At 31.2% G+C, this 22,527-nt stretch overlaps 1 protein-coding gene across 11 annotated transcripts in view; it reads right to left on the minus strand.

Annotated features, from left to right (window-relative positions):
- The window catches only part of Rh50 (Rhesus blood group-associated glycoprotein Rh50), a 195,227-nt gene that overhangs the window by 54,673 nt on the left and 118,027 nt on the right, over positions 1-22,527 (minus strand). For all 11 annotated transcript variants that reach the window (XM_072898618.1, XM_072898614.1, XM_072898612.1 and 8 more), the window contains 2 exons: positions 18,103-18,289; positions 11,863-12,013 (listed from right to left, as the gene is read on the minus strand). In XM_072898618.1, the coding sequence (XP_072754719.1) occupies positions 11,863-12,013; positions 18,103-18,289 (338 nt within the window). The remainder of the gene's footprint in view (positions 1-11,862; positions 12,014-18,102; positions 18,290-22,527) is intronic.

Below are 22,527 nucleotides of genomic sequence, written 5' to 3' on the forward strand. Positions count from 1 at the left end.
TCTGTATGTTACCTCCCAACCATTTATATCCGGCTCGAAGGACCAAAAATGTTATGTTTCAAATAACGAGTAATAATTAAATCAGAAATGGCTGGAAATAGATAACACAAAACACAGCAAGAAAAATAACAGAATCAAGAGAGACAATAAAATATAAATATATTATGATAAATAATTAATCAAGACAAGTTAGGATAATATTAAAAAATTGACAGGTATTATGCAACTTAATGATAATCCATGAAATTATTAACAAAAACATATATATATATATATATATATTAGGAACATCTGTCTTAAACATTATAATAATGAAACGTAAATGAGGCAACAGATATAAAATAAACTTGAATCCTTATAATGAAACGTAAAGAAAAATAGTAAACATTAAAGTTATATTGAACTAATATATTTAACTAAAGAATTAATATAATTAAACTGCCAATATAATCAAAAGATATATTGAATATCAAGCAAATCGAAGGATTCACCCACATGTAAAGAATGCAAAGGGCAGTTAAAACATAAATAAAATGTAAGTATAGATAATAAGAAAGATGCACATAAAAGGCTAAATGACTTCAATTTTGTTACACAAAATTAAATCTGAAAATTAACTGAAAATTAACTCTATTAAACATTAACCTGAAAAGATAATTTGTTATTAAATTTGTGGTGTACAGATTACCTTCCTCTGATTGTTTATGATTCCATAATAATACACTTATTATCCATTGTAAAAATGAGGCCTTCTGTAAGCCTTGAGAACGGCCTCACGCCGCCTTGTGGATAAGGTTAATTATATAAACCTTGAGAACGGCCTCATGCCGCCTTGTGGGTAGGATTCATTAGATAGAGAGAAGAGATCTATTGATAAGGATCTCCCATACAACTTGAGAACGGTTAAAACCGCCTTAAGACAATAGCGTCGCCTTGAGTGCTATGTGAGACAAACTGATTTTAGAGAACGACACAAAGGCCGCCTGCGTGGTTCTTGCTTTAGAAAACGGCACAAAGTTAGAGAACGGCACAAAATTAGAGAACGGCACAAAGGCCGCCTGCGTGGTTCTTTCTTTAGAGAACGGCACAAAGTTAGAGAACGGCACAAAGGCCGCCTGCGTGGTTCTTTCTTTAGAGAACGGCACAATGGCCGCCTGCGTGGTTCTTTCTTTAGAGAACGGCACAATGGCCGCCTGCGTGGTTCTTTCTTTAGAGAACGGCACAAAGGCCGCCTGCGTGGTTCACAAACGAACACGATTATTTGGGCGAACATATAACGATAGCCTGTAGGATCCTTTGCGAGAACGGTGTATAACCGCCTATTGATTTCTATCGATATTTGGCTAACGAAAATGCACTCTGTATCGTTGGATTTAAGAGACAACACAACTGTACGCAATGACGACTCACTCACAACAAGGGCGGAAGGCTAAGTAATCGAGAACAAAAAGCGTTGCAAGCGCCTCTGTTTCTCCTTGGGTCCGTCGAAGCGCCCTCTCAACAGCGCCGTGTGAATCATTGGTCGTTCAAATATCGAGCGCGATTTTCAAACTTCTTATGAGCTTTTAACAAACTTATAAATCGTATAATATTTTAGACATTCTTTTTCAAAATAAATAAAATATAATAAAATATAAAATGTAATAAAATTAACATTTTGCAATTTTTATAAGAATATTAAAAAGAACGTACATACAAATTTATATGCAAAAAATTATATATAAAATCTTTATATACTATTGTTTTGTTGCTTCTTATCATCAGTTATTCTAAATGAATAATGTTAGTAAACTTACCTAAAAAGATAAAAACTTTTTACATATAAAATACACCCGTCAATGACTGTAACGACCATACACGTCGCGACTTGTTACCAATTGCTCGTGAAAATGTGCGATGCTGGAATCAAAGAAAAGAAAAAGTGAGTAACGGCGAGCTCCCCACACCGCTACATGATACCCAGCTTAAGCGCTGGTGAGGGAACAGTAGCAACACAGATTGTTAGCTACTTAGGGCGCGTTCGAAGAGACACTATATAGCGCTACCAGTGTCGTTCTATCTTTGTTACTCATTAAAAGTTGAACAAAGATAGAACGACACTGGTAGCGCTATATAGTGTCTCTCCGAACGCGCCCTTATAATATAAAAATAAATTTATTAAAAGAGGCAATTTTTTTAAAAAATTCCCTGATTTCAAATCAAATTCCATGATAATTCCATGATAATTCCATGATTTTTCAAGGTAGAATAAAATTCCCTGAGAATTCCAGGTTTTCCCAGGAGTATACACCCTGAACAACTGTCTTTTTGGAATAACAGTACTCTTCGAAAGAGGTGAATAATAATTATTTGGCTTCCAAGTTAGTATATGGTTTATGTCCTTTCTATTAGCATATATACTGTATATTAGCATTACTTTGAATTTAAATTGTTCTAAACTCAAAATTTTCAAGTGTAGAATACCGTTTTAAGTAAATTATTAATCTAATTGGGGGAATGCGGTGACTCTAACCGGAGCATATCTCCCGCTCCGCGACATATTTTTTTTTTGCCAATGCTTACTCAGCTTCAGCTAGTCTGACCATGAGTTGCTTTCTTTTTGTCATATCTTATTTTGTTTTATTACTTTTCTTCGTAATCTTTTGTTTAATCATTCTCTATTAATTTAATGTTTCTTATTATTTTAATTTTAATTGCTTTTTCTTAGTTTAAATTGAATATCTATTTTTGTGGCTCTTTTCTTAAACTTTTATTACTTCATCTGACCTTTATTTGTTTTTGTAGATAAATGTTTAGAATAAGGCGACTTCACGGATTTTAATGACTTTGACATATGTTGGACATCATTGTGTTTGTCAAAAAGTTTTAAACATTGCTCACTTTTTATTAAAAAGTTATTAACAATAAAAGTTTAATAAATATTATAACCGTTAAACTGTAATACTTTAATAATTTTCATTTTGTTTTGTGTAGAATAGCATAAATATGGGCTTCGCCCCTCTACCTGCATCCTCTCCGTGATGGGAAAGTGTATGCGCGGATATAGTGAGAAAGTATAGAAAAGTGTATGTACGGATACAGTGAGTTCCGGCCCCTTGCGGGGGGCTCTATTTCCGAAAAAAATAATCTAGTCAGTAGTCCGATACGTGTCTACTTATCTCAGACGTGTGTATATCTGTTCTCGTTATTGACGACTGCTTGTTGCAGTTATGATTACGTTAGATCTGTTTGACGACTGCCCGTCGCTTAATTGCGGCGGGTCGTTTTATTATCTCCGAACTGCATGATTATTCGGAGGAGATCCCTTAGCAACATGACCAAATATGGTCAGATTGCTGAATTCGCGGAGTCTAGTCTTAATGCAGGAAGTTCGAAATTCAACGATACCTTTCCGGTCTCGCGTACATGCACGGCCTTGAGCGCGCGTGGCCTGCTGCGTCGCGGCTCGCGCGATTTACTTCAGTCGCGATGCATTTCTAATGCACCATCTCTTACCGTATGTTTTATCATATATGTATGTACATACATAGAAAAGTCTGGAAATGGTATCTCGAAAACCAAGCCCGGAAGAGAAAAATGTTTCAGGCAAAAGTTGTTTGGTTTCGAGGGAGCCATAAGATGGTACCATTGGCCTGACTTTGAAGAGTCATTTGAAGGTCACGTGAAAGTCACGTTGATTTTTTTATCCTGTATATTATTGCATGTTCTTGTAGCTTATCTTGAGATTTTTCCGAAACACTATAATAAAATATTTTTTCATTAAATACTTTTCAAGTTATAAGGCTTCAAAGTTACAGTATTTTGACAATACAAGATATCTTGTAAAATATTAATTTCTCGATTATCTTACCTAATGCTTTTATGCACAGAATAATGAGACGAATCAATTAGCGTAATTAAAACGGATAATTATGTTAAAGTAAATATGTGTAACTGCTAGTTGCAAATTCAGATTTTTTTTTAAAGATAACTATGTGTTTTCTTGTCGAAAAAATAATAAATTTCTGTAAAAATCACAATCTTAGAGTTTTTTACATCGCTTATTACAAATCCGTTGTCAGATTTTTGAAATTCAAAATGACGGATTCAAATGGTGGACTAAAAAATAAAAAATTTTAAATGTAAAAAACAAAAATAAAAAAAATTATTTTAATTAAAAAATTAAACTAGACACTTCCATATCATTAATTTTAGGTTATGCTATGAGCGAGAGTAATAACAGATTCATAATCAGCGATCTAAAAAACTCATAAACAATTTTTGTAAAATTATTGAAAATTTTAATTTTTGGTCCGCCATATTGGATCCGCCATTTTAAATTTTAAAAATCTGATATCAAATTCGTAATCAGCGACCCCAAAAAGCCCTAGAAACAGAGTTTCAGCAAAAATGATTCACAACAAAATTTCGTGCAACAAAGGGTTAAAAAAATCGACGTGACCTTCACGTGACCTTCAAATGACTCTTCAAGGTCAGACGAATGGTACCATCTTATGATCCTCTCGAAACCAAACAACTTTTGCCTAAAATATTTTTCTCTCTCGGGTTTGGTTTTTGAGATTGTGGACCATTTCCAGATTTTTCTATATATTTCTATATATATAATATACAGGGTGTCCGACAATTCGCGCAACACCCTTTAAGGGAAGGTAGAAAGTGTTATTCTGAACAGAAAAGTCCTGTATTATTTTGCGATTTGCGCAAGAATTATTAAACTATTAATTAAAAACGCTCAGCGAACGATATTATATTGTATATACAAAGTGTCCGGTAATAATCACCCCACCTCTCTAGAACTAATAGAGCAGGTCAAACTGAACATAAAAGTCATCTACCATTTTGCGATTTGCGCAATAATTATTAAAACATTAATTAAAAACGTTCATATGCTGAGTGCTATATACGGCGCGCGCTCATACACTGAGCGCGCGCCGTATATAGCACTCAGCATATGAATATTATATATATAGAGTATATTATATATATAGAAATATATAGAAAAATCTGGAAATGGTCCACAATCTCAAAAACCAAACCCGAGAGAGAAAAATATTTTAGGCAAAAGTTGTTTGGTTTCGAGAGGATCATAAGATGGTACCATTCGTCTGACCTTGAAGAGTCATTTGAAGGTCACGTGAAGGTCACGTCGATTTTTTTAACCCTTTGTTGCACGAAATTTTGTTGTGAATCATTTTTGCTGAAACTCTGTTTCTAGGGCTTTTTGGGGTCGCTGATTACGAATTTGATATCAGATTTTTAAAATTTAAAATGGCGGATCCAATATGGCGGACCAAAAATTAAAATTTTCAATAATTTTACAAAAATTGTTTATGAGTTTTTTAGATCGCTGATTATGAATCTGTTATTACTCTCGCTCATAGCATAACCTAAAATTAATGATATGGAAGTGTCTAGTTTAATTTTTTAATTAAAATAATTTTTTTTATTTTTGTTTTTTACATTTAAAATTTTTTATTTTTTAGTCCACCATTTGAATCCGTCATTTTGAATTTCAAAAATCTGACAACGGATTTGTAATAAGCGATGTAAAAAACTCTAAGATTGTGATTTTTACAGAAATTTATTATTTTTTCGACAAGAAAACACATAGTTATCTTTAAAAAAAAATCTGAATTTGCAACTAGCAGTTACACATATTTACTTTAACATAATTATCCGTTTTAATTACGCTAATTGATTCGTCTCATTATTCTGTGCATAAAAGCATTAGGTAAGATAATCGAGAAATTAATATTTTACAAGATATCTTGTATTGTCAAAATACTGTAACTTTGAAGCCTTATAACTTGAAAAGTATTTAATGAAAAAATATTTTATTATAGTGTTTCGGAAAAATCTCAAGATAAGCTACAAGAACATGCAATAATATACAGGATAAAAAAATCAACGTGACTTTCACGTGACCTTCAAATGACTCTTCAAAGTCATATATATATATACATATATATAGGGTGTCCCATTTTAACTTGGACAGTTAAATATCTCGAAAACTGAGCCCAGCAGACAAAAATGTTTCAGACAAAAGTTGTATGGTTTCGAGGGAGACGTAAGATGGTACCATTGGTTTGACCTTGAAAAGTCATTTGAAGGTCACATGAAGGTCACTTCAAGTTTATAATAAATCCATCCAAAAGAGCATTAATAAATTAAGCACACGCTATTTTTTCTCTTACTTTTAAAGCACATTCCGGATATGTCAAAGGTAATAATCTCTTAATAACTATGCCCAAAACCGAAATTTCTTCTTCAAATTTTTATTCGATTAGTGAACTGTGTATAATACGCTTGCAAAAGGTAATCCTTATTAAAACTTTAAGCTTCTATTTAATCTTCTATTTCTTCGAATTCTAACAATTTCCGAAACACATCATAATATCGATTGCACTTTATCCCGTTAAGTAAGAAGCTAAAGTTTTATTATTTTGGGTCCAACAATTTGCTCATACAATTAAATTAAATTGCGCAAAATATTCCCTCAATGATGCCGTCCTGTCATATCCGATTTTAATTTATATCTTAACCGATCAGATCTGCACTATTCTCTAATTCATTTCGTTCGTTAAAATTAAGTAAATTATTGAAACGACTTAGCTCATTTGTTTGATTCCGAAGGTACTGTATTTTCGTATTTCTCTTCTATAATTCTTTCTGCATTCTTTCCTGCTCTAAACATTGTTCTTTCCTGAGTTGCTCCAATTTCAAGAGAAAAATTCGCTGCGTATTCAATTCTGAGAGCGACGTTTGAGATTAAGTTTTTCTTGAGGAATGTACAGTTGCCATCCTTTAGCTCTCACTGTTACTCATGTATTTTTGCAATTTTAACGTCGTACACTATCCGTGAGATTGTTATCCCGGACAACTCTTCAAAAATGTACGTCGAATCCATTCTTTCCATGAAACGATATAGCGCTATTTCTTACGTGCTATTTATAAACTCACTCACACAGAAAATAAAAGAACATTTTTTAAGAAAGTAATTAATTTTATAATGATAATAAGAACAAGAAATACAAAGAAAGCCTATATTCGAAAAATAATACGTCCACACAGCTCAGAAGCCGTCAGCGAAAATCTGTTTATCTTCTCATATTCAATAACTCATCTGTTTCTCAACTGATTTATTGATTGCCGCCGATTTCAGCTGACCGTAATCCACGCAATAACAATATATTTGCTTAATACAACTTAATATAACTTTTACAGTTTACATCCGAAATAATATGCTGGCACACTTGGAATTGCAAAAAATATTAATGAACTTGTAGAAATGAGCTTATAAGGAAACCTCGCGAACCCGAAAATTTTAACTTTAATGAAACTTTGCACATATGTAGAAGGAATACATAAATTTCAAGGAGTAAAATTACCCTTTATATATAAAGCGACTTTTTGCTTTTCTTGATATATCTCGAAAATTATTGAAGATATAAAAAAATATTTTATATAAAAATTTTATGGTAAAATCACCTCTATTTAATCACGTTAATAAAATAAACAATTTTCGAAAATTTTTAAAAAATTATTTTTTTAAAAAATTATTTTTTTAAATTTTATATAAAAGTTTTATGGTAAAATCATCTCTATTTAATCACGTTAATAAAATTTTAAAAAATAATTTTTAAAAAATTTTTGAAAATTGTTTATTTTATTAATGTGATTAAATAAAAATGGTTTTACTATAAAACTTTTGTCTAAAACATTTTTTGATATTTCTAATAATTTTCGAGATATTTCGAAAAAAGCAAGAAGCCGTTGCGAGGTTCCTTTATTAGTAAAAAATATTTTCCAGTTTAAAATTCAAAGTTAAATCGTAAATTGGAAAATATTTTCTACTAGACTTTTATATTATTCTTGATATTAAGTAAACACGTGTTACATTAAGTTAGATTTTGATCGGTAATATAGAATAGCTTTTAGGATTTCTTTAAGTAAGACAAAAGAGAAATATATGTACGTCTATTGTTTTTATTTGATCGAATTAAGAAACATAGGAAAAATAAGTTATTAAAGTTAAAAAGTTATTTGTAAACCTATGTGCATTATAGATTATAATTCATCAATAAAGACGATAGACAAAACAGATATGATATTAAGTTCTTTAAATTGAAAGAAGGCTAAAATTCGTTTTAGCGGGGCATGAATTTTTTATCGAAACGAAATTGCAAAACATGTGAGAATTTAAATGGGAGTTCCCTCGCCTCTCATAAACAGAGCAACAAAACCGTTGTGACCTTGCACGCACGCACGCACGCACGCACGCACGCACGCACGCACGCACGCACGCACGCACGCACGCACGCACGCACGCACGCACGCACGGCCCCATTCCGCACCCATCCCGTCCACCTCGCTTTGCATGGAAAGTTGCTAACCTATGTGGAACTTCGCTTCACAAAAATTTAATCCCATTTTGTCAATTTTTAACGATTTTTTATAGTTTTCGCCATGAAAATAAAATTTGCGATAATTTTCGGTATTATTTTCGTAATCAACGCATCAAAATACGTAAGTGTACGTGATAACAGCAAAATGGAGGATTTCAGCTTTTCGGAACTTTATCCAAAAGTTTAGTAGTAGTAGTAGTAGTAGTAGTAAGAGTAGAGCGGGAGGGGCTTGAACAGACCCCTAAAATCACCTAGATCTTTTTAACAACAAGGCGGGGCAATTACACAGGATGTGAATGACCTCCTCTCTATCTTCTCCGCATAGGCAGCTTTTTTGTCTGGCTAAACCAAGGTTAAAGAGATGGGCTCTTAGCGCCACATGTCCTGTGAGGAGGCCTATAGTTCTGAGCCTTCCTTTATTCATCGACAAGAGTTTCTTTGGCCCGGCTTGCCGAGAGTTGACTCATCGTCATCTTGGCTAGGCGGCAGTCACCTGCTCTGTTCCATGAGCGTATATGGCCCCGCGCCAGCTGATTTGCGATGATTTTCCTTCCGGTAGCATAAGAGACTCCGATGACCGGCTCGGACGGGTCCTCTAGGGTGCCTATCTTGGCCAAGCCGTCCGTCACCTCATTACCGCGTAAGCCTTGGTGTTCAGGTATCCAGACTAAAGTAACTTTTATGTACGACAAAAAATCATGTACGACAGCTTCCCGAAACCGAATAGTCACATTGCAAATAGTTTCGATCTAGTCAACAAATTATCTAATTTACATATTGATAATGATTATGAGCTGTTTTCGCTAGATATAATCTCATTGTTCACTAACATCTCGATCAATTTAGCAGTAGAAAGCATATCAAAGAGATGGCAATATATCACAAATAATTGCAACATCCCAGAATCAGAATTTTTAACAGCAGTAAACCTAGTCTTAAACTCTACATACTTTGTCTTCAATAACAAATTTTATCAACAAACTTTTGGCATACCAATGGCTCCCCACTCTCTCCGATCATCGCCGACATAGTCCTACAAGACATAAAGGAGAAAGCATTGACGTTATTGAATTTTACCCCTCCCATTTACTTCAGATACGTGGACGACATATTAATATCGGTACCTCTAAAATTTATTGACGAGATATTGACAATTTTTAATTCTTTCCATAACAGAGTACAGTTCACTGTAGAAAAAAATGACCACAACAAGATTAACTTTTTAGACCTAACACTCATTTTAATTAATAACCATCTAATATTTGACTGGTACCACAAGAACACATTCTCGGGTAGATATTTCAATTTCTATTCCCAACATCCTAACAACCAAAAAAGAGGCACTGTAATAGGCTTAGTTGATAGAGTATTCTTATTATCACACACCACGTTCCATGAAAAGAATATCCAATTTATAATAAAGATTTTACTGGACAACTCCTATCCAACCGATTTTATATTCAGAACAATTAACAACCGCATAAAGTTTTTAATTAACAATAGACCATCCGACAGAAAATTACAAACACCCAATAATAACTCATATTTCACAATTCCATATTTGCATACAGTAACTGATAAAATAAAGAATGCTCTAAAAGATGTCGACATCAGATTAGCCTACTATAGTATAAACAAAAACAATAAATTTATTAAGACACACAAAGATCCTATCCTTAATCCCATGAAAACCAACGTGGTATACAAAATTAATTGTCTAAATTGCGACGCTTCTTATGTTGGTCAAACGGGCAGAAAGCTGAATACTAGGATAAAAGAACATAAGACCAACATAATGAAGCCCAATAACAACAAATCAGTGATCACTGACCACCGCCTAACATACAATCATGACTTTGATTGGGACAATGCACAAATACTAGACAACGAGCCCTATTACACAAAAAGACTGATATCTGAAATGTTATACATTAAACGACAAATAAATAGCATAAATCTACAAACAGATATAGAATGTTTGCCAGCTATTTACGGTGATATAATAAACAAACTGCCTAAGATCTAATGTCACCTATATAACTCTTTCCTTCTTAAATGTATTTTTCGCCCTTGAGCTCATTACCATCTGTACCATCGGCATAACCACACGTTAAACATCAGTTGTCACGATATATATACCATAGATTCAACAACACACAAACGGAGTGCATATCCTGTAAGCTTTTTCTGAGTCACCACCATTATACACAAACTAACGGTAAATTACTTTATTACAAACAGGTATTTATTATACTCATTTTATTAATACAGACTTAACCCCTCAATCTAACTGCATACCTCCCTCGGTCTGGAAACCTCGGAGAATTGCCTCGCGGGATTATTATGCAAGCCGTACAATAAAAGAGCCGAACAAGTTGGATCGTTTTATATATATGTAATTTATACAACTAACATGCGATAAATATGTACAGCGGTTTTGAGGCAGTGATCCTTTTAATCATGCGAATACGATCACGGATTTTATGTTCACACATGTCTTACGCCTTTATTATGCGATGTTTTATCATTAATTTCGTTTTTATTTATAATTCATTTATTTAATTTATATATTATGCTGAAGAGGATTCAAAACATGAATCGAAACGTTCAAATCTTTATTATAATTTCCGTCATTCTATAGAATGTTACTAATGTACTTAATGTCAATACAATTGCGACATATTATCTATATATAAAAAACTTATAATTTTATATTCACATCTCCTCGCTCCTATTGCCTCTTTATTATTTATTTATAAAGTAACTTTATTAGTTTCCCCTAGCTGGTTAAGGGCCATCCGAAAGTTTAAATAAAAGTAAAAGTTTTTTAAATATAACTTTTAAATTAGTTAGTTTCCTGGCATTAACTCTATTAACTTTCTTTCTCTATATTTCAAGGACTTTTCAAAAAAATAGTTTTCGATAAAAAAATTCATGCCCCGCTAAGACGAAGTTTAACCCGAAAAAACATCGAAATTATTATTACGAGAAGTAATGTTTTTTTTCTATATTCTAGATGTATGTATGTGGGATATGTATTTTTTTATTTTAATGAAATATGCAGTATTAAAAGCAATACAATAATAAAATACAATTTATCATAAGAGCTTAAAATATAAATAAATATAATATGCAATGAGAAAAAAAAACATCTCGCCAGTTAAAAAAGGAGTTGCCGAAGAACATAAAAAATGAAAAATTAAAAGCCATTTATCGTTATAGAGAAAATCTAAAGCTGATTTATATAAGGCGCGAGATTTCACAATACGGAATTAACTAGCATTTTAATAATACAACATTTTATATAAATTCTTAATAGTATATAATATTTATATAAATACTATTACATATTTTCATCTAAAAAACATATTATTTTAATAAACGTAAGAAATACAATATTTTGTTAAAGAATGATACATGTCTAAATATTTATGAATGAAATTAAAAATATACTTACCATAAATAAATGTACTCCTATGTACATATTGATGGTGAACATGATCAATTCCACTATTCCCATAAATATTAATTGCATATAGGTCACTTTACCCAGGATTGCACCCATAGATATGAGCGGTGTAGCAACAGCGACATCAGCATTAAGAAGGCTGAAAAATTTTACATAAGAAAGAAATATATAATGAAAAAACAATAACAAATAACAATTATATTAGTAACATTAATTGATCAATATTATAAATTGATAAAAAACTTAACAAAAGAAAATTGTTTTCGCGCCTTCTTAAAAAACTGCTGTTTCAGATATAATAACGATGTTCTACTTGCAAAAATAATGCACCATCTTATAAACAATATAATTGGATTATCAGTGAAGGAAAACTCACGATTAAAATAAAAATTAAATTATAGTGAGAAAGTCAATAAGAAAAATCATTGTTCTTTTATTTTGTAGTAATTTCATTGATAATCGTAGATCTTGGTAGGTTTTTATACATTTTAACAGAAGGGCGTATACATGTATACATTGCTCACATGACATTGTACACATACGTATTGTACATATGACATTATTGCAGATAAAATAGAAAAAAAATTATATTATAGTGAGAAAGTCAATAAGAAAAATCATTGTTCTTTTATTTTGTAGTAATTTCATTGATAATCGTAGATCTTGATAGGTTTTTATATATTTTAACAGAAGGGCGTCTACATGTATACATTGCTCACATGACATTGTACACATACGTATAGTACATATGACATTATTGCAGATAAAATAGAAAAAAAATTATATTAACACTTTGCACACATATACATTACGTGTTACGCACATACACATGACTTTATTGCATACATACACATTGCACACATGACATTATTGCGCGCATAATGTTTATATACACTTAATATATACCTCGTTTTGCATCTAAAATATCAAGTGATAACTTCGAGGACAAACTTCGCATTGCGCGAAAAGTCACAAATCCATGTAGAACCATACAATTATAGACTTTGTTATGCGTCTGAAACACGGAGCGATATGAGTTGGACTTCCTTTCGTACTGAGATTCACAAACTCATGTAGAGACGTATAATTAAAAACGTCGCTTTTCATAGAAAGTCGTAATATAAAACCACATAATTATAAACTTTGTTATCAGTTTGAAGCACGAAACAAATTGGAATAAACTTTGTTTCGCATAGAAAGTCGCAATTTATAGATTTTTATATATGCAAAAATGTCAGTGTGCAATGTGCATATGTGCAATAATGTCATGTGTGCAATAATGTCATGTGTGCAATCATACTTTTGTATTTTCATTTTTTTCATACGTGCAATAATGGGTATAGGTAACGGAGATGTCGACAAACGGGAATGTCAACAATCGAAACTGTCCGCAAAATGTTGTGTGCACACGAAGCGATTGACAATTGAGAATGTAGATAATCGGTGCCTTTTTTTAATTGTGAGAAAACATAGTAATAGTTTATAAGTAAAAAATGGGCTAATAAAAGCCGAGTACAAGGATAGAAGGAAAAAAAAATAAAATAAAAATAAATCTTAAATATGCGTTTTAACCCTCAAACTGAACACGTTTTTTTGGTACCGTAATCTTGAACGTGTGGGTAGCACTTCGCACTGAATGAACTGTTTAAAATGTCCTTTCAATTATAAGTCCCTTTTGACATAAATTGTTTTTTTTGAATAAGTTTCCAACCTTGAAATTTTATTAATATTTTTTTCAAACAATAAATTAAAAATGGCACGGACACGGAAGTCCTACGTATTCAGTTTGAGGGTTAATAATAATGATGACCAAATTGTTCTTGAAAGAGATTTGATAGCAAAGTTTGTCTATTTATTTGTGTCGACTTCAAACAATTCATTTGCAGTTAATAATATTTTTATTTGCTGATTTATTTTTTAAAGCTTTTTATTGCAAGCTAAATTTATTACATAGTAAAAAAAATCAATGTAGAATAAATTGAGGATTAAGGAATATAGTGCTATTAGATAAAATCTAATGCTTTCTCGAGCTGCTCTTTGCCTCCTTGATAGACAAAATAATAAAGAAAGTTAATCTGACTGATAAAGAAACTTTTACAAAAAATGTTGATAAGCCGCTTAGATTTTTGAAAAGCTCAACTATACTATACTATAGCTTACAACTATATATTAAGTGATGATTGAGGAGTTTTTTATCAATTTTTACCTAATCATATATTTTATTGAAGATTTTCATTAATTAATGTCTGTATTATTTTTATATGAATTACATAGCATATGTACAAATTACACACACACACACACACACACACACACGCATGCACGCACGCACGCACGCACGCACAAGATTATTACATAGGATATACGAATTAATAGATTTTCTGTGTCGATAAATTTGCTTTTACAAAAAAACTCAATAAAAAAATAAAATACCGTCAAAAATTATATAAACAATTGCGCCATAGATTCAAAATTAAATATCTAAGGATCTTAAAGCAAATCAAAACGTTTGATTATTGTATGTAGTTTATCCATTAATTTTTGTTTATTTTGTTTAATGTTGTATTGAGCAACTTTGTTGCTCAAATTGAATATACAGTCGCTCGCACGAACAACTGCTGTTTGGCTCATTGGTCTTTATTAACTTAAATCTTCTGTTTAGATCCAGCAACCTGTGCAAAATTTGATTTTAATAATCTGAGACGGTTATTTCGAAAGAATGTCAGGCAAAATTTCTGAACCAATGTTAATATAACACTTTGACAACTGCCCAAGTTACCTGATTTGCTAAATATTACATAGTTTTTAGGAATTGAGCATAATAATGATTTTTAATTTAAACTTCTATAACTTTTGTAATGTATAAGGGGCAATTTTGTAATATAAGAACATAAAATATTAAAAATGATTGTATTTCTCTTTATTATTGGATTAAAAGAGAAGGAGCAAAAGAAGATAATAAAATAAAGAGTGCCCAGGAAAGAAAAAAAGAGGTTAAGAAGCAATTGAGCAGATCAAAGATAGAAATAAGAGAAGTAAAAAAATAAAAGAAAAAAAGGGAATATAAAATATTTTGTGAAAGAAAACAAAAAGAAGAGGAGAACCAATTAATAAGAGAGCCAGGAAAAACTAAAACAGAAAGAAAAGTGAAAATAATCATACATAATAAAGAAAAGAAAAGAAAAAAAATTAATGAAAAAATACAATTGGAAGGAATATTTTCCGGACTCGAGAAAAAATGAACTTATTATGATTATATATGATTATATATAATTAAATCCGAAAATTGGCGCGATCTGATAATATGTTATAATATAATTTGTCCATATATAATTAAATTTGAAAAACACGATATGATTTGATCATATATACTACGCAAAAAATTAAAGAGCCACTTTCTTCCATATAAAAAAAAACAATTTTCAAGTAGTTGCAACTTCCTTAAAAATATTTTAAATAAGATCAATAAAAAAGCGTGTCAAAGCTTAAAGCTTCTAGTTTTAGAATCTTTAAATGAATTTCAATTCTTTCTATTCGTTACAAAATTATATTGTAAGAAAGCGACGTCCGTCGATTAAACAAATTTTTTAAAAGCAGAGTTTTAGCTTTAATTTATTTTTTTAACGAATGTTCTATGATTTTTTTTTCGCCGAGATATTCATTATTCAAACAAAATCGAGCTATTGACTTTGAACGCTTATAACTAGTGAAATTCTTGAAAACTTTCGTGCATATGTGTACGAAATTATGACACAAGATTATTAATATATGTATACATACTAAATTGTTAACAAAACTCAAATGTTGACGGAAACAGTACAGTGCAGATGTATTTCAACCTTTTACTTTCACAATTTGTGTACTTCAAAATAAATGCGCATATGCACGTTTTATTGGACTAATTTATTTTATTTTTTAATCGCCCATCACGTTTATTGTTCGGAAATTCAATTTTTTTTTTATTTGTACATTTTTCCTTATAATAATCAATATCAATTAATTTTAAATTTAGTAAATTTTATTATTAAACAGCTTTTCAAAATTACTCTCCACATATGCTAGTGCATGCGCATAATGTTCAAAGTACCTGAACGTATCAGTTATACAGGATTTTCCAAGCTCAAAAGTGTTCACTTGTTTATTGTTTAAATTAAAACAAATAGACCATAAGATATACAGGGTGTCCCAGAACAACCTTCCGTAAAATGACGTATTCCTGACATAATTTTAAGACAATTTTTCCTTTACTAAAATTTGATTTGAAGCGTAGTTTTTGAGTTATAAGCAAAAATAGTTAGCAAATCACACGTCGAGTACAGAAGACAGGCAGGAACGACGCGGCGCACCGCAAGCGCGGGCGTAGCTGACCGTCCGACGAGTGATTACCGCTGCATGAGTCGCTAACTATTTTATCTTAAAACATAAAATTATGCTTTAAATAAAATTTTGGTAAAGAAGAAAATGTCTTATAATTACGTCAAGAATAAGTGTTCCTTAAAATAACGTTACTTTAATGACTAAAAGTTATTCCGGATTGCCGGCCGTCGGACGCTGCGATCAGCTGATTGCTACACGCGATGTGTGTATGTCTGAGTGTGTGCGTAAAAGAAAGGAACAGAGTGAGTGAGAGAAGGAGAAAGAAAAATAATCGTCTCCGCGACGGCGACGCTCCTTCGATTGTCATCGACATTGTCGTTGACGATTTCAGACCGATCGATATATTAATTTTCTGGCTCAGCTGAGAGACACATCGCGTGTAGTAATCAGCTGATCGCAGCGTTCTACATTATTTTAAGGAATACTTATTCCTGACGTAATTATAAGACATTTTCTTCTTTACCAAAATTTTATTTAAAGCATAATTTTATGTTATAAGATAAAATAGTTAGCGACTCATGCGGCGGTAATCACTCGTCGGACGGTCAGCTGCGCCCGCGCTCCTGCCTGCCTTCTGTACTCGACGTATGATTTGCTAACTATTTTTGCTTATAACTCAAAAACTACGCTTCAAATCAAATTTTGGTAAAAGAAAAATTGTCTTAAAATTGTGTCAGGAATACGTCATTTTACGGATGGAAGGTTGTTCTGGGACACTCTGTATATCATTATATGTACAGGGTGCTTCCGCAACATACAGATCAGTAAGTTGAGTTGCCTATCTGACGATCGGCAGGGACATGTTTTACCGACCTCGCATAATCAAAAATTAATAAAATCAGGGGATCGATTACGTAATTTTTTCTTTGTGAAAAGTGAAAAAATTACATGATACCTTAAATGCAATTCCGGTAATGAATGAGAAAACTAAAATTGGCTTTTAACATACAGTATAATACTAATATTTAATAATATGAATAAAATAACATACACATAGAAAATTTTACATTAAAAATACTTATGGTATGTAGTAACTGTGGACTATTAAAAATATTCCAAGTTAAAATGCTATGTAAAACTGTAAAAATTGACGTAATTAATGTAATTTTTACGTAAATTACGTCAATTTTTACAGTTTTACACAGCATTTTACTTGAAATGTTCTTAATAGTCCACAGTTACTATATACCATAGTAATTTTTAATATAAAATTTTCTCTGTGTAGATAACACAATTAAAATATAATAACAAAGATAAAATAAGAAATAAAATATAATAAATTTAAACAAAAAACACTTTATTTCTTATTTTATCTGTTTTATTATATTTTAATTGTGTTAATTGTGTTATTATATTTTAATTGTGTTATTATATATTTTAATTGTGTTATCTATCTTATTTTATTTATATTATTAAATATTACAATTATACTGTATGTTAAAAGCCGATTTCAGTTTCCTCATTCTCTACCGGATTTGCATTTAAGGTATCAATTACGTAATTTTTTCACTTTTCACAAAGAAAAAATTATATGATCGATCCTCTGATTTTATTAATTTTCGATTATGCGAGGTTGGTAAAGCATGCCCTTGCTGATCGTCAGATAGGCAACCCAACTTACTGATCTGTATGTTGCAGAAACACCCTGTACATATTTTCTATCTCGCATTTTTGTCATTCATACCGCTTATTGGATAAATACATGACTGGCAATATAATACTATTACATATATATAAATAAAATAGAGCAATAGATTAGTTAGTAGATGTCACGATAGATGGGGCTGCAATCTGTTTATTAGTAAATACAATCCTACTATCTTCGGCTACTATATATAGATATATACTAACCTTTCTAAAGAGAGATAAGCTTTGTTGCCCAATTTCATTTTCATGACGCCATCACAAATTAAAGCTACTTGAACCAGTATCGCACCAACGAGGAAGGTCAGGCCTACAGCACTAAGACTGTACCGCTTAAGGAATGTCATGAGAAACCCGAAGCCGATCCAAATCATCACGTGAATATCTTGATACACTGTGTCATTTTAACAAGATTAGATAGAAATAAATAGAGAAAATTCTTTTTATGAACGTAATTATATTTACACATCAAACGTAATATGATTTATATAATTAAAGAGTGCATTATTATGTTTGTTTGCTTTATGTTTATTTTGTTTCATAATTATAAGTTATACTGAATGTTAATCGCGTACTGTTGGCAAGTCTTATTTACTGTAGTGACAAAATATGTTTATAATACACATATACATATACATATATATAGTACTGTTCATTACAAATTCATATTTTTTTTTAAAACAATTATGTGTTATCTTTATATTAATTTTTACATTAATTGATTCTTCTTGCATAAAAGATAATTGAGTAAAGTAAAATAATCAAAAAATGAACATTTTACAAGATATTTTATAGTTTATAGTTTATAATATTATGAAATGTAATTTATATATAAAATATTTCAAATTAAAGTAAAAATATAAGTACTAAATCTGCATACGTATTATTCTCAACTGAACATCTGCCAGATGTTTGTTGCCTGAAAAATTTCATAAAGAAAAAAAATATATATGAAAAAAAAATTTTTCTTATAAAGAAAAAAAATATATTTAAAAAAATAATTTTCTTTATGAATTTTTTTCTCTGTAAATTTTGAGAAGTGCATCGAATGATTTTGCAAGGAAACTTCATTGGATGACAACTACTCATAAAAGAATTTACATCATAATCAGTGAAGCAGAGTACGTGGCCAAAAGGTCCGAAATTTATGTAAATAATAAAATGTAAAATTATTTTTAATAATGTTTATATAATTATTAATTATTAATTAAATTATAAAATTGTTTCTTTATGGGCATTTAGATTGCGTGTAAATTTTTATTTTTTTTTTCTTTATGAATTTTTTTTTTTCTGCAAATTCGAAGAAGTGTATCGATTGGTTTAGCGAGGAAACTTCATTGGACGACAACTACTCATAAAAAAATGTTTATCAAAATCGGTGAAACAAACTATATGATTTCTCCTTGTGAGTCAAATAGATGTGGAAATATAAAGTGGTGGGGTGGTGATGACATACTTAGTTTGCCTTCTATTATATACTCCACAACTTTTATTTGAACAATTACTTCCTAATATTTACTGTTACGAATTATTCAGGTGTATTATTTTATTTTAAACATTCTGTATATATCCACTATTTTCAAATATCGTGTTACCTATTAAAGTACTTATCTACATAGGCAATAGATCTATGCATCAAAATCTTGTCAATAGAAGATAAGATCTTGCTGCAGCCATTTGTGCATTTCATGTGTGACATCATCTAATTGAAATCAGTTTTCCGTTTCTACGGTTGAAAGGCATCTTGTGATGAGCAATTTCGATGATGATGTCAAGCATGAAAGGCAAAATTGTTGCCTCAATAAGATTTTATTTTCTATCAATAATGTTTTTATACAACGATCCATTGTCTAGATAGGTGTCGCAACAAAGAGAACGACTAATTATATTGAAAAATAGTATAATAAATAAGTAAATATATATATATGGGCATTCCATACGAAATCGACCACTTTTTTCCGCGAACATTTTTTATTCGCTTCATTTTTTTTTTGTTTTTGCACTTATTGAAAGTAGTTTCCACGATTTTTTTTAGATTTTTATCTCCATCTATACTCGAGTTATAAATTAAGAAAAGAAATTAATAAAAAAAAATTATCAAATAGTTATTACTTTAAGAAGAATAAAGATATTGGCATTTATCAGGTGGTCATTTTTTTGTTTTTGAATGTAGTTTTCGAAAAAAATATTGAAAAAATTTTTTAAAATAATTTGAAATTTTTTTGTCAATTTTAATCGAAATTATTTTTTTTCCTTAATGAGACCCCTTTGATTTTTTTCTAAAAAATTGATGACATTTTAGACTTAAATACAAAATTTTTGAGCCATCAGCGAAGAAGGGATTCAAATAACTTTGATTTTTTAAGACCATTTTGTGCAGTTTTTTTTTTTGAAAATTACATTTTTTAGTTTTTTACATTACTCTGATAAGAAAAAGAGTTTACAGACATAATAAATACTCATTCTAAAATATTAATAATAGAGAAAAAAATTTTAATATTTTTTAAAACTATTTTTTCTCTGTTTTTCTCAAAAATAATGTTTATTAATTTCTTAGACGACTCCTATCGAAAAAGAAGCTTGGCAAATAAAAGATTAATTAAATAACATTAATTAAATAAAACATATTTTATTAGAAATTATAACATAACATTTATTTTTTAATAATTTGAATAATTAATTATTTATTATTTATGGAATTATTAATGTTAAAAGATTTTCTCAATCTACTAATGTAAAATCTTATGAAATATTTAAAAACACAGGAAAACAAAGAAAAAGGAAAAAAAAAATAATAAATTAATTATTTTAATAAATTATTTAAATTATTAAAAAATAAATGTTATTGTGTTATAATTTCTAATAAAATATGTTTTATTTAATTAATGTTATTTAATTAATCTTTTATTTACAAAGCTTCTTTTTTGATAGGAGTCGTCTAAGAAATTAATAAACATTATTTTTGAGAAAAACAGCGAAAAAATAGTTTTAAAAAATATTAAAATTTTTTCTCTATTATCAATATTTTAGAATCAGTATTTATTATGTCTGTAAACTCTTTTTTCTTATCAGAGTAATGTAAAAAACTAAAAAATGTAATTTTCGAAAAAAAATTGCACAAAATGGTCTTAAAAAAATCAAAGTTATTTGAATCCCCTCTTCGCTCATGGCTCAAAAATTTTATATTTAAGTCTACAATGTCATGAATTGTTTAGAAAAAAATCGAAGGGGTCTCATTAAGAAAAAAAAATAATTTCGATTAAAATTGACTAAAACGATGTCAAATTATTTTTAAAAATTTTTTCAATATTTTTTTTCGAAAACTACGTTCAAAAACAAAAAAAAATGATCACCTGATAAATGCCAATATCTTTATTCTTCTTAAAGTAATAACTATTTGATTTTTTTTTATTAATTTCTTTTCTTAATTTATAACTCGAGTATGGATGGAGATAAAAATCTAAAAAAAATCGTGGAAACTACTTGTAATAAGTGCAAAAACAAAAAAAAATGAAACAAATAAAAAATGTTCGCGGAAAAAAGTGGTCGAATTCGTATGGAATGCCTCATATATATATTGTGACGTGGCCGTCACGACGGGCGTCCACCCCGCTAAAAATTATCGCGAAGCGCAAACAAGTGTACGCGTCGGTCGAGTAATCGAGAGCCTTACCGCGATTCCTAAAGAGGCGAGCGATTTCGATTATACAATTTGAATATTAACCGTTGTAATTGTTATATTCTCGATGCCATAAATCACGGTGACAATGAGGGATTATGATGAGGAGCACTTCAAAGAAGACAATAGCGCAGGAATGCCGTAAACACCGAGCGCGACGACAACAAGGATCGACCATCTTCGCGGAAGCCCGGAGAATCGGCTCGCCACAGCAGGGCCGGCCGACAACGAAGGGCGAGAAAGGCGCCCTGATAAGCAAAAGAAAAATTCGAAAGCGGCACGGGGAAGAGCGACGTCTGGCCCTCAGGGGACCGACGCGGGCAGAGACAAGCAGTCACCCTGTCAAAAAGGAAACACGCGAGGGAGCAATAAGAACCCGAGCGATGCGACCCCAACCGCCCAAGGCCCGGACGCCCGAACGCGGGATACGTCCGTGCGCGGAGTCAAAATTTGAGAACGCGAAGCGACTACCCCGCTCCCCGATAACGATAAGAACGGTAGAGCGGCGGGGATAAATAGAGATTCCTGAGGGCTTAACGAGAGAGATCCGATCGAGAATCATTAACGTGCGATCATGCAACGAACGACGACGCCACACAGTTATCGCGAACACTCGGTGCGGCAACAGATTGGAAGACGGTTGTGGACCATGTCAAGGAGCGCATCCACCGGTGAGGCTGTCTCGGATCTTTACGAATTATTGTCACGCGAAATACTCCACCACCGACACGATCCGTGAAGTCGACCCCTTTGATTCGAACGCGTTGTCGCGAGAAATCGATGATTTCATTTGGTTATTTTTTTTGGCGTTTCGAAGTTGGAGAGCGACCGCAGTCAAGGGGCTCGAAAGGATCGTAAGGCGTTGGTTTACCCGGCGTTCTCGTTCGCCTCTTCGCGAACCGACCTGTCGCGTCGTAAATCTAGTTCGTTGTCGGTTTCCTACGGTCAGCGTA

The sequence above is a fragment of the Anoplolepis gracilipes genome, chromosome 8 (genome assembly GCF_047496725.1).
Source record: "Anoplolepis gracilipes chromosome 8, ASM4749672v1, whole genome shotgun sequence".
Classification (NCBI taxonomy): domain Eukaryota; kingdom Metazoa; phylum Arthropoda; class Insecta; order Hymenoptera; family Formicidae; genus Anoplolepis; species Anoplolepis gracilipes.